This window comes from Mesitornis unicolor, unplaced genomic scaffold (genome assembly GCF_000695765.1).
Source record: "Mesitornis unicolor isolate BGI_N332 unplaced genomic scaffold, ASM69576v1 scaffold18675, whole genome shotgun sequence".
NCBI lineage: Eukaryota > Metazoa > Chordata > Aves > Mesitornithiformes > Mesitornithidae > Mesitornis > Mesitornis unicolor.
Window position 1 is genome coordinate 48,636 of NW_010183736.1, and position 13,851 is coordinate 62,486.

The window sequence follows — 13,851 nt, forward strand, 5'->3', positions numbered from 1 at the left end:
CTTATTTTTGCAATACTACAGCATATAAAATACTGTAACTAACTAAACCCAATGAATTGCAACAAAATTTAACTAATTAAGGACAGACTGTATTATAATTACATAAAGACTGTATCAATTAAAGTGTAATATTAATTTGTTTACAAAACAATGGGTTTCATTATTCACCCAACTCCTAATATTCTGTGATTCTGTGATCAGAGCAAATGACTAAAGCTTTAATTTTCATATTTATTTATGGCTAGATAATTACACACAAAGAAGGTGATTTAGCCTCTTAATCTACCTAGCTTTTCAAATTTTAATTGCTTTTTAATTATAAAGACCATTACTGTCCCAAGTGTCCTTAATTGGATTTCAGCAAACTTTAATAACATAAAACTCTTCCTTACCTTATCAAGTTCTGGATCTTGAAAAGGAAATTTGCTTATAACTATTTTGTATTCCTCTTCATTTGCTACAGGAATAGGGCTGTAGTTGTCTGCTTCAAAAATATCCCTGGTGAATTAGTTAGTAAAGTGAAAAAAGTTTAGGATATATAACTTATTTACAGTATTTTCCAGCATTAAAAGATGTAAATGATTATAAATTTTACTACCACACTAAAGTGTGCAGCTTCAAAAAGTTATGAGCTGCAATGATCACAACTTCAGACAACCAAACTATTTTTAGATTAATTCCAAAGTACATTGTATATGATAACTCTTTTTACTGTGTTTAATCACAGAGAAAAAAATAGCTTAAAGTATTTTTATATGTCTGTCTCAAAGCATAATACAGCAAAGGAACTTTAAATGAACTAGTCTACTCTAGGGTAAACCATAATGAGATAGTTATTAATTATTGCCTACATATATTATTATACATTTTGCCTACACTAAAGCAGATATTCCAAGTGTCTCACTTAGATACCACAGCTGCATGCAGTCAATAGGGATGAGGCAGAGAACATCAGGTAGGCACACGGCCACAGCATTAAGTACCCTCTGGACTTCTCTACTGGTTAAATGACTATACGAGGAGCAGAGAGAGCTTGAGAATCTTCAGTAGTCAATTTAATTTCAAGGGTTTCTGTACTACAACGTAACGTATTTTATGGTAAACAATTTCTGCACATTTAGACATCACATCCTATCTGCAAACAGGCTTTGGAGTACTGTCCCAGGCTGCTGTATTCTTAGGTTTATGATTTACTCAATCAAGTGATTCCAAAGAATAGGTGGAAACCAACCTGCATTAAAATACCACAAAGACATACTGGTAACGCCAGCAGTCCATCAGGGAGATACGCACATCAGTTAACTGTAAACATTAAGACAACCTAAATTAGGAACCTAATGCCCTATTGCAATAGCCTAGAGTTACTAGGTTCCCAGTGAACAAAACCAGACATCTCTTGCCTGCACGTTTCTCTAATAATGTCCCTTTGGAGACCTTCCCTCTCTTCATTAACTTCTGCACAAGTAGTACTCAATGGCTCTTCTCCTAAATATTAGTTACATGTAATAAATAGCTTAGTTCTATCCAACTTGAAATTCATAGACAATACTGAGTCAATCAATTCTTCCAGAACTACGACTCTATCAAAAAACCTTGAAGTTAGACAAAAACAATAGATGTAATACAAAAGGCACAATTATTTTGAAATACTAACCTGAACAGTCCAGACCACTTTTTAAGAAGTGTTTCATTGTACTGGTCTCTTATCTCGAACAAAAGATCAAATAGTCGGTTCACAGGAAAACCATAGCCCTAAGGTGTAAAAATGAAAAGGGTGGATAATACAAGAACTAATACACTCAATTCCTATCACATTACTTCAGGACTCTGAGATGAGACTTACTATTCAATCCTGTCACGTCTATAAAACAAATTATAGTACTTTAAACATACCACTACAATTAGAAGATTATATATTAAATTCTTATCAAATACTTTATCCTGTGCTTTCAGTTTTTAAGCAGAAATTTGTCCCATTTCTCTACAACATTTTAACTTGCTATTTATGCATATAACTAATCTCTTTTTCCCGTCTGTTAAACATTGCAAGAATACTTGCCAGTGATGTTACCTTTAAGCTAGAGAGTTAATGATAACTGGAATGCTATTCTTACTAAAGATCAGAATTAATGCATTTATAAAAAGACAAAGACATACACAAACTAGAAAGCTAACATTAATTTTGCACAGATATTAATAACTGCATGCTAGTTGGATAGCCCAGGATGCATGCCCTAAATTGATACTACTAAAAAGGAGGAACCAAGGCAAGAAATACATGTATTTTTGAAATATCACTGTGTGTAATTTTGTTGTTTATTTGTATACATGATTCAGGAAAAGCCAAATCATTACACTTACTCATCTAAAGGAAAAATTTTACTCTAGCAATTTCAGCTAAATTACTAACATAATATGTACCTGCAAAGTATCAGCAAATACTACAATGAGATTCTTCAGTTCCAGAACAAGGTCGGGATCACTGCAATATGACTGAAAGTGAGAAATTCTGGTTTTGTTAAAAGGATTTAAAGTATGGGACATATGTTTTGAAAGAATATTAGCACAGAACGTTAAACTCTCCAGCTTTAGCCCTTTACCTGACTGACTGCCTTAGTAAAAACCGACTTAGACTCACTAGTCTTCACTTAGTTTAGCTACATAAAATTATTTGTTAAACTTTTATGTGAACTATCAGTAGTATAAAAGCAAAGAAAAATAAACTAAAATATGAGATTCAACAAATACCAGTATGTTGTACTGCGATTCAAAATCAGCAAATCACATTTATTTCAGTAGAACACAAGCACATGTCAAAACACTTTGCTAAATCAACATCAGAGAGGCTTCCAGAGGACAATCTTTTCAACACTAAGCCTGGGCCTAATTAGTGCTAACTGTGCCACCTCAGACAGTTTCCCAGCTGTATGAGGAAAATGCTATAAAATACTGTCTACATAAATTCAAATTCAATAGTAAAAAGTCAAGACATTAAGTAATTTACTCTACTAAATTACTAAAATCTGACTTTTAGAGATTTGGAGTCATGCAACTAAGGCATTCACCTCAGCCTCACTATTTGGAATACTGGATAAAGTAAAAATTATTTATAGGAGAATACAGTATTGGTTAGAGACAACATATGCCCATTTTTCTTTAATTTTTGCTCTTAGCATACTTCTAAAAATATAAGGGATTGGTTCACAATACCCCATAAGACAACATACACTTACCTAAACATTAGTCTGTACTAGGATGACGTTAGAAAGAGATTGTGATAGAATTGGTTTTGATGGGAATTATGTGTTTTGAAAAGAATTGGTGATCAACTACATGACAAGACATTGAAGAGTTCTTTAGAGATTACATTACTTTTACTCCTTAGATTACCACATTCTTACATAGGTGTATAAATCCGTATGCAGCCAGTTAACCTTCAAAGTATTTAAAGAATTATGAATATATCTCAATTTATCCCAATACTCTAAAATAAATTAAAAAGTATGAGAACAACTCATGTACCACTGACCAGTAAAGGGCATCTGATAAAACTATAGTTGCAGTCTGAACTTTGTGCCCATTTTTCCTCGGTATATACAAAACTTAAAATATTCCTCAAATTAAAGATCAGTTGTAATAAGAATAAACTTGCAAAAAGAAACTGCTTCGAGCAAACATTAAAAAGGGAAAAAGAAAACTCTTCCCTTTTTTTCTAATAGTTAAAGTTGTACCAATAGTAAACTCCGAAGCGATTTACTGTTAGTCTGAGTGCACAACGGTATTTCACTGATTTTAACAGAGGAATAAGAAATAGCACCGAGCTATTTAGCCTCATTGGATCTAAGGTAGAAATGTAACTTTGGAAGACACACTTGGAATGTATTGAAATACTCAGTTGATACAGAATTACATTCTAACATCTGTGAAGATTTTTCCAATACCTTTCCTTCAACATAAACTTATTACTACTACAGCACTGAAGAGATAGCTCCAAGGGTTTCGCTGGTGGAGTTTATTTTGGAAACACAGCATTTGGAATGATAATTAGGAACTATTTCCTGGTGGTGCTTTCAGTGCTGAACTATTCAATCTGATCTAATGAAGAGGTCAGTGAGACTAATGAGGAAGGATTGCAATAATAACAGCAGATTAACTCTGCATATTCTAAACTGCTAGACTAAGAGAAGGTTTGGAAGACCCAGTGAGTTGTAAATCAGTGGAGGATTATGCAAATAGCCCATGGCTGAGGATCACAGCCTGATACTGTTGGGAAAAACAAAAGCTTGGCAGGCTCCCTCCCAAATCTGAGCAATTTTTAATCACAAGGAAAAGAAAACACGAGATGGGTGTAATTTTTCCACTTTGTTACTATCCCAGCTTTAAATATACAGAGCTCTGCAGTAAGAGGATTTAAACCACAATACTGGTAAGACTTCTCACTTACTGAATGTGTTCTAAGAACAGCAATGATCTTGGAAAGGGCCATGTTCCAGAGTTCATCAGTGTATGTTCTAGTTACCAATCCTTGGGTTACATGTAAAATGTGGTCTTCTACTACAAAGAAGCTAAAACAAAGTAATACTTAGATTATTAAGTTGGTTTCTAGTATTAGAGCAAATTCTACCCTTTCACATGCAAGCACAGTCAAACCCTTCCCCATTCAAGCAGTGACCCTTTGGTGGGTTTGGTGTTCTGTTTTGCCCAGCATGAAGTCAAAATGTGAAAAATTTGTTTCATGCCAGCTGGATCCCAGGCTGCTTGGAGGGTCCTTGCAGGGTACCGCACTGGTAGGATGCGGATGCTCTTCCCTGCTCAGATCCAGCAACAACCACCCGCATAATTTTTGCAAAACTGAACCTTGCAGAAGAAAGGTTTTGGACAACGTGAAAACAGAGGGTGAATTACAAATCAATGCAGTAAAAACTGAAATAAATCTCTGTTTAGAAAACTTACCCTACAATTTGACTGAAGTATCTTCTATAGCCTTCTACTGTTTCATGCTTTCAGTGAAGAAGAAAACAAGTTTAGGAATAAAAATACCACTAAGTATTTGGTACAACCCAAGTCAATGCGGAAACAAAAACATTGGTTACCATGCTTGACTGCGGCTGCAGAACTAATCTTGCTTGTTTCCTTCTTTGTTTTCTGTAGTAATTTTCAAATATTTCTCCATCACCCTAAAATGTGACAAAAGTCGTTAAAAAAAAGAATATTGTCTCAGTATGAAAAGGACGCTTCTTAAAGTAAGGGTAGAATTCTCCTAAACTAAGCCACGTATTTTGCATTTATTCCACATGCAGATCTCTGGCTGAAACGAGCAAATTTTTGCACGCATGAAATATGCAGAAATTCTCTCTTTTTTTTAAGCAGCCTAAAACACACTGTAAAAATTGTGCTTATGTGTCTACACTTTGACAAAAAAAATGCATTTTAAGCAACATTTACATTTATAAACTACAGCTTTCAAAGTACATAAACATTTGTAGACAAGGGATATCACCTATTACTCTAAAACTAAATCTAATTGTCTTCTAAAATGTTTCTCTACGGTATTCAAGAAAACAACTACATTTTAAAGTTGTTACAAAAATGTTTCTGTGAATACATCTGAACACTGCCTGCATTAGCTTTGCCTAAGAAAAAAGAACACATAAGATTTACTTAATATTTGCTTATTCTCTTTGGAATTAGTAAATATAATGACTGTGGATTTGGATTTTTCTCCTATCACAGTCCTCAAAAATACAATACCCTCTGTCTAATGATTATATTATGAAGAATTCAAGTGACATTCTACACATCTAATTAAGATGACCTTTCAGTAGAAACCATCTGTCCATTCAAAATAAGTGCTACATTGACTCATCTACCTACTGAACACAGTATGATTTGTATGCAAGCAGAATAAGGCAGCTTAGCATTTTTAAGGTTTGTTTTTACCTCATGAGCCTATTATTAGGCCAGTGCTATTTAGAATTCCATTAGTTGGGCTTCTAAAACTCTTCAAGTAAAATTATTACAGACATTGTATATTACTAAGTCAGTATTACTTACCTAACTCCTTTATAACATACAACAAAGAAAGTTTAAATTTAGTATTTTAAGTTTATTGCATTCAGAAATACTGCTAACCTAACAAGTTCTAAAAGTAAAAAAAGACTTGGCTTAAAAACAAAAACCCACTTGAAACTGAGATGCACATTTAGTAGAACACTTTCTGTTGCAGCAGAAGTTTACAGTGTGCTGTAACTGGTACTAACACACACTGATCAGACATACTAACCCTTCACCTCCAGCCCAAATATTCAATAGTTTCCAGATGCACAAAGCCATTATTGAATTCTATTTCCAACGCCAAATCTCTACTCAGTCCTGACACAAGCTTCTCAAGTGAAAGAGTAGCTGCTGTTCTCAAATCCACACCAAAAATGGAGATGCAAAATATCTAATGATTATTTATAGACTGTGCTACCCTATGCAATCAAGATCAGCAATTCTGGCATAACAACTATTTTAAACAGATGTCCTAATGCAATCAGCAGATTAGAGAAGCAACCCTGATGATTCACTCAGTAAGCAGAGGAAAGGCAAGATAAAATATACCTAAGCAATGCATGTGTTTTGCCCAGCTTCCAAAAGTTCATGAGTTTGTATAAACAGAAATAATAAATCACTTCACAATGGGTTATAAATTCTAGGAATACAGCTCATATATCAAGCGTTTTTTCACACCACAGTTACATTTATTTTATACTGCTATACGGCATTTAGTTAAAAGTAACATTACACATCAAAGGGATCAAGGGTGTTTTCAGCAGAATTTAAATATACAGCATCTCATATAATATATGGGACTAAAAAAAAGCTCTTTATATATATTGCCCACAAGCTTCTAGCCTGAGGAAAGGTTACTTGTCAGTAAGTACAATCTGTGTTTGGCACATACGTATCTTGCAATCACCAGGCTGCAATCACAAGCTATGTAGCATCCTGAGGTATACAAAATCCTGCTTGCTTCTTCAATATGAAGCAGCTAAAACAGGCTGTTGTGTCTCTGACACTGAATCCAATCTCATCTGCCTGAGCACAGTCTGTCACAATCTCCAGTTTTCGCTTCCTATTTTGCTCTACTATTCTAATTTCCACAAGATTCAAACAGAATATTCCTATGTTTTGTGATACTGATCACATTCCCTCAAATGTCTGGGTAACACAAAACACCTGGGGGAACTGCAAAAGTGCAGATACCACTATTGAGGCAGACATGCATATTTAACATATATCCTTAATAACACTTATGTAATTAATGTCTTGCTATGTGTTCTTTATTATGCATTTAAAATAAAACATATATTTGTAGTTGTGCCCTGCGTATCCATATCCTACCCATCTCACCTGGTCTTACTACTAAAGAGAACTACTACTACTAGAAACAATATGTTTGCTTGAGAACTATCAGAGCATGAAAAATATGAAAATGAACATTCAACTTCAAAAAGTAAAATATCCTTTTGAAGTCACTGTAATACATACCAAAACTGAGTAGATGTGCAGACACCTGTAGACTGGAGAAAAGTCTACAAGATCTTGAGCAGTTAAAACCTGAAGGAGGAAAGGAAAAAGAAAAGTATATATAGCATAAAACCCATATGATCTGCAAAATGCGATACATTACCAGCAGAAATTGTCCACTTAATAAACACTTCATAAGACATCTTACTGATAAGGAATTATCCCTTCCTTTTAATTTAAATTCCTTTAAATTTTAAATTCTGTTTTAGTGCCCTTAATTTTACAACTGCTCAACTTGTTTTCTTAGAAATTTAAGGGAGAATTAGTTTAGTAGAGCGTGAAGTTAGTAGAGTGATGCATCTAGAGACCAGATGAACATGGAAACACACTGGGATTCAACACAAAAGCATAACCAGATGGGGACCAGCAAAGGCAACTCTGTTGACAGGCTCTACAGCCACTAAAACCACTGCTTCCATAGAAAATGGTGGAAGAGAGTTTGCTTTAATGACCTGAAGAGTAACTGCATCAGTCTTTTTGCCAGTAATTTCAGGATCGAAAAACAGATAGGTTTTATCACAAAAGAGCATATTAACTGCTTGATTCTCTCCACTCTTTGTATTGCAGTACTAGATTCTGTGTTACAAGACCAGACTCCTTTCACGGTGTTTTCAGAGCACCAGATTCAAAGGTCTAAATACTCACTGTTTTATTCAGTTTATGAACACTGTGTATTTGATAGCTGAAAGAGTTCTGCACAAGCTCAAGTCCTCAACACAGAAACGCTGGCTTTAGCAATAATAGAATATTCCAGTGGGCCACATATCATTTACAGTGGGCAGATTCTGTATAATGTAAGTTGCAACTGAATTACAGAATAATTACAAGTTTGAATGTCCCCAGACACGATGCTAAAGCTAGCATTAATACAACTGGTATTTTGGCACTGTTTTCTTCCCCTAAAATGCTGATCTGGACTGGTGTTGCTCAAAGGTGTTCTCTGGTCCTTCCTAACAAACATTGACCATCTACAGACAGCATTATGCAAATTTTCTTCAATAAACCTACAAAAATCACTTTAAGTAAGACGTTCTGATTAGTGTAAAGTTACCTCTTCTTCGTGTTCATCATCTTCTTCAAACGTTCGCTTCAATGTCATTTCATTCCTGGATTCCAAAATTCTGCTTCTACCTAAATGCATATTCCGACCATAGTTTACATTATTCTGCTTCTGAAGAGTGGTACTAAAGGTTTTCTGCTGCTGTGCCTGTTTCAAAAGTAGCACCAATAAAGAGGGATGTAATGCAAGTTTCATCACACATGAGTATATGGTATGACATGAAAAAGGGTGGTGCTCTTGAACACACATCAGCACAACTGCAACATGAGTGTTCTCAGCTTACACCGATGGTTTTGTCCTTAATAGATTTGGGATGATAAATTATTCCAATAGCTAATTTCTGCATCATTTTTCCCTAATCCCCAGAATGTAATTTTAAAGGTAGAAAAATTTTTAAAAGTAATCTATAATTTTCCTGATCATAAATTGCAAACAGAGAATCAATATTTAAATGAAGTACAGTTATCACATAGTTTCCAGCTATTTCCAGTTTCTTCAATTAAGCCCTTGTGAGCAAGCAGCTGCAAAAGCCAAATGCACTACATTGTCCTTACTATTGAAAGAAATGCAGCAAGGTAGTACAGTGTAGTCTTGCAATTAAGTTTCATTTCTAATAATCAATGCTGCATTTTACAAGAGCCTTAGATGACAAAACGGCTACCCAACCTGAACTCTGTCCAATAAAAAGTCAAATGAAAACTTCACTTGCTCTCCAGATAAATGTTAAAAGCAGTAATTGCTTTAAACCTTGCCCAGCAGCAGTGCTGTAACGTGGCAGATTATTTTGTGATGGAACAGGCAAGGGCTCCAGCTGTCCCAGTCTGATCCTGGCTCTCACCTCAGTCCTCTGCCCTCTCTCCTCTGTAACGTGCTCTCTCTGGAGGTTAATGTGCCAATACTGTGCCCTGTACTAGCAGTATTTTAGAAAGAATTAGGCAGTTATCTCCACATTTCTTTTAGTCTTATTCATCTTTGCTGGTTGGCCAGATGGGCTGCTCTTTGTTTTGCTGTAGCAGCTGTTGAGTTCCAGACTGTCCAGGAGTTGACTACTCAAAGTGTTTCACAGTTTTTCACAACTTGAGATAAACAGCATTTCTCCTTCCTTTCTCTGGGAGGAAACGACTTGTCCAGGACACAGATACAAATTTGGAAGGGAAGTTTGATGCTACTGAGGTGTCATGCTGCTGCTTCCTGCATTCGTCAGGGACTGCTACAATCAACAGCTTCATGTCCAGGAGAAGAAACTACCCTAGATGTTAGCAAGCGTTTCACAGCTCTCCATCTTTACTCAAAGGTCTCTGTGACGGCTATAATCCTTACACAAATCTTTTGGGCTAACCTAAGACTACTGACACTGACATTTTCAGTAGATAACAGGACTGAAGTCATCCTATTAGGTCAGCTTACCTGCTTCATGGCAGTTTCCCCAATTCTGTCAGAGTGCTTTCGAATACTCTCTAAGAAATCCTTGAGATCTGACATGGATATTTCTTTTATTTCTTCACGCAGTTTTGGAAGATTTTCTATCATTATCTGGCAAAAACGGTATTGGCTAACTCTAGGAAGATATAGATTTTCTAGCTGTTCCATTGTTTTTAAAGCAGAATAGTATCTACAAAGAGATTAAAATCAAATTATGTAGCTTCTTATCACATTTTAATAAAATACTTTGTTTATCAAATATAGGATACCAATATAATACATGCAATCAATATATATCTAATGAAATTACTCTGTTCTCAGGAAAATTAAGAAAAATGGTCATCCATATAATGCTTTAGTTTGGAAAAAAGCAGTGATCTGTCGGAGTGATTTTGTCAAGTAAAAATTTTAGGTAGGCTTCTAAGGTATTAGCTGTTTTGATCAGTAGATTCCTAATGCCACATGGAGCATCTTGCAGAATGGAGGCACTAAAGTCCTAACAGTTATCTTCCCTTCTAGAATGAATTTATGAGGGGCTTTTTTTGAGTTCTTTTTTCTGAAACACAAATTGCCAATCACTCAACACTGCAGTACATGCACCAAACAATGACAAAAGCCTTGGCAAAGCGTGCCTGTATTCTTCAGGTATATGTGAACACAGACAGACATTCACACCCACCCCTTCCACCATCCTTAGTTGGAAGACATGTATACACTTATTTCAAGCAATATTTTTTGTCAGCAGTGTATCTTATTTTGCTGTAAACCACGAATCTATTTACTCTTCTGACAAAACATAGTATATTCCACCAAGAAAACAACTACTTTGAACAAGCATTAAGGTCAGAGGGTATTTAAAAAACCAAACCAAACCAGGAAAAAAAACAAACAACCCACACACAAAACAAAAACAAAACCAAAAAATCCCAAACAAACAAAAAACAAACCACCAAACCACACCAAACAAAAAAAACAACAAAGACCCCATAATTTTCTCCATTCTTCCATGTTCTGTTAGCCTACAGACTTCGTAGCAGAAATACAGAAGATATGGCTTGACAGAAGCGAAAAACAAAACACCAAGAACACTTCCTCTCGTGTTCATACACTGCGCAGATGTTGTACGGTACAATCACAACTATGCTGTGAAATTTTACATGAGGGACAGTGAGTTTAAAGAAATACTCAAGTTTAAACCAACCATAAAAAGTGATTCAGCTGCAAAACAAATTAAAAAATAAAGACTCAGACAACTTTGACAACAGAAAGCTACCAAATATTGAGGCATCAACTCTATTACTGCAGTTATTTACATGTCTTCACTCTCAGTTCTCTCACAGATTACAGGCGTTGGGGGGCCAAGAGTTATTTGCTAAAACCATTTATCGACTTCAGACCTGCAGCACATAAGTAAAATCTTGACGCTGCCAGTTGATTTAGGGAAACATTTAACGAAGGAAATTTTAATTGAGGGAAATTGGTTTTCCATGCTTCCTCTTACAATCAGTAAAGATGAACACCAAAAGAGGTGATTCAGAGCTGAGCCAGGCTCCTATGTGCCTGTTCCTGAAGCCAATACCTTTCTCTATTTTATTTTCAAACGTCACACAGGCTCCTAAGGCAGAATGCTTGTGAAAATGTTTACTGAAAAGATGAAGCAAAATAGAAGAGGGCCCATTTTGGGATAGACAGCTAAACTAAGGCAGCAATGAACAGAAACACCATGATCAACAGATCTGTGATATCAACATTTTTAAAAGAGGTGCAACAAACAAGTTAAACATTAATAGAACAGCAATTAGTTGTAGACGTGACAATAATTTTCCTTTACACACCATTCTTACCAGCAAATCAGCCCAGGAGGCTTTTAGAAAAATGCATTTAGTTTGGCCTATTATAACAGAATAAGGTGAACGGATGCCTTCTAGTTTGATCTTGAATGGGAAAAGCAGAAAAACTGAGATCAGACTGAGTTAACTTGCTTTTAATTCCAATCCTTTCTTTCCATAAATACAGAGTAATATCTTTAGCTCATTTTTAGCTTTTTGTATTATGACCTTAATTCCCTTATCTTCCTGAAAGTCAGTATTAGAAAATTACCAAGCCATTTTTAAAGGGAAGAGTTGATAATGAGCCAAGTCCCTTCAAATGTACAAGAAAACATGGAAAAGGGTCCTTTCCAGTTCTTTTGCTTCTGGATATTAATTTTAAGATAGAGCAAGTAAACACTTTCAAACTGAAATACAATTCAAGCTGCTGATCTCCTTCTGTAGATAAGCAATAACAAATTATTAATACTTCAGTCATAACTTCTTGTTCCATTCTGAACTAAACACATTGTTTTGAATTTTCTCTATCAAGACATTTCTAAGCTAACAGTTCAGCACAGCTGGAGGATTGGAAAAACATTCTCTTTTATGCCAGAATACAACTGCTTTCAGAAGACTGCAAATAAAGAGGCTTCAAGTGTAAATTAGGAGCTTTTGTTTATTATATACTTGGTTTATATAAAATACACATAAGGTGATGGGAATGTTGCAGATAAGAAGGGGTCTGGTGGGTTTTGATGGGTGGTTTTTGGTTTTTTAAATAGTAAATGACCAAGAGTGCCACATGGTGAGACTTCTGGGGAATAAAACCATAATAGCATCAAAATCGTATAAAAGGTTTTTATTTAAATTACATGGATCAGCTTATCAGAACACTGTTAGTTCATCTGGAAGGTTTTTGACTGCTGTCTCTAAGATCAGAATTAACATAATCCATTTTAAATCCATTCTAGAGTCCCTTACTAATTATATATATATATGCAGCTCAAGACCTTGCCCCTTTAACATCTGTTCTGATAAAGCACTGAACTCTTATTAATTTGAAGGTCATCTGCAGGTCAGGATTTAAGCTAAAAAGTTTTGCATATCATTTCATGGAATTATGTCTTTTCATATTTTGCTTTAAAAACATTCCATAGATTTAACTCAATGCTGAAGATTTTGACAACAGTATCATTAGTTTGTATCATATATTATCAATCATACAAGGTAAAGATTGCCAATTTTACTATTAATTAGTTAGGGAAGTACCTTCAATATCATTTTTTCATATAAATATAGCAGTCCTCTGTCTATTCTTCTGAGCTAATCTTGTAGGAATATGTTCCCCAAGGCAGCATTTATAATGTAAGCTTTGAAACGGAAGATGTAAGTTTGGACCACCAATAGAGGTCATACCATAATACTGTCCAGAACTGATCCATCTTGTCGTCAGAATGAGAAAACTGTATGATGGATTAAACTAACATATCCAAAGTATAAAAATAAAAACTTCTAAAACCAGCAAGACGCAGAACTGGAAAACAAACGAATAAAAACCACAAGTGCCCCCCCCCCAATCAATATTAGTGTTTTGCATCATCTTATTCTAAAATTGAGCTGGTGTTTTACAAAATGTCCAAGTCCCAGGCACAGATTACCCAGATCTGTATCAGAATTTGAAACATCAGCACACAAAAAAAATCCTAAAGAAAAAGAAAGTGACCGTTACTTTAGTGCACACAAAGTATTAAGTTATGTTTTAAACGACAGAGAGAAATGTTAAGATTTTTATCAGCATGGTGTCATTAGGAGGCAGTTAAGAGAAATACCATAACTTACTAAAAAAGCCCCATCAAGTTAAACTAGAGCAGTCAAGAAGCCACACAAGACAGGAGCAAGAGGAACTCAATGGCTGTGCATTTTTCTGAGAATAATACATTCGTACATAAGCCTTTTGAGTAAAGAAACATGTAGTCACATCCCAAA

At 35.2% G+C, this 13,851-nt stretch overlaps 1 protein-coding gene across 1 annotated transcript in view; it reads right to left on the minus strand.

Moving 5' to 3' along the window:
- EXOC6 (exocyst complex component 6) overlaps nucleotides 1-10,244 on the minus strand; it is a gene marked incomplete at both ends in the record, with an annotated part of 36,360 nt that extends 26,116 nt beyond the window's left edge. The window contains 9 exons of the mRNA XM_010184252.1: nucleotides 393-498; nucleotides 1,655-1,752; nucleotides 2,422-2,493; nucleotides 4,445-4,565; nucleotides 4,954-5,000; nucleotides 5,094-5,177; nucleotides 7,534-7,602; nucleotides 8,624-8,779; nucleotides 10,040-10,244. Coding sequence (XP_010182554.1) covers nucleotides 393-498; nucleotides 1,655-1,752; nucleotides 2,422-2,493; nucleotides 4,445-4,565; nucleotides 4,954-5,000; nucleotides 5,094-5,177; nucleotides 7,534-7,602; nucleotides 8,624-8,779; nucleotides 10,040-10,244 — 958 coding nt within the window. The remainder of the gene's footprint in view (nucleotides 1-392; nucleotides 499-1,654; nucleotides 1,753-2,421; nucleotides 2,494-4,444; nucleotides 4,566-4,953; nucleotides 5,001-5,093; nucleotides 5,178-7,533; nucleotides 7,603-8,623; nucleotides 8,780-10,039) is intronic.
- Nucleotides 10,245-13,851: the final 3,607 nt, after the last annotated feature.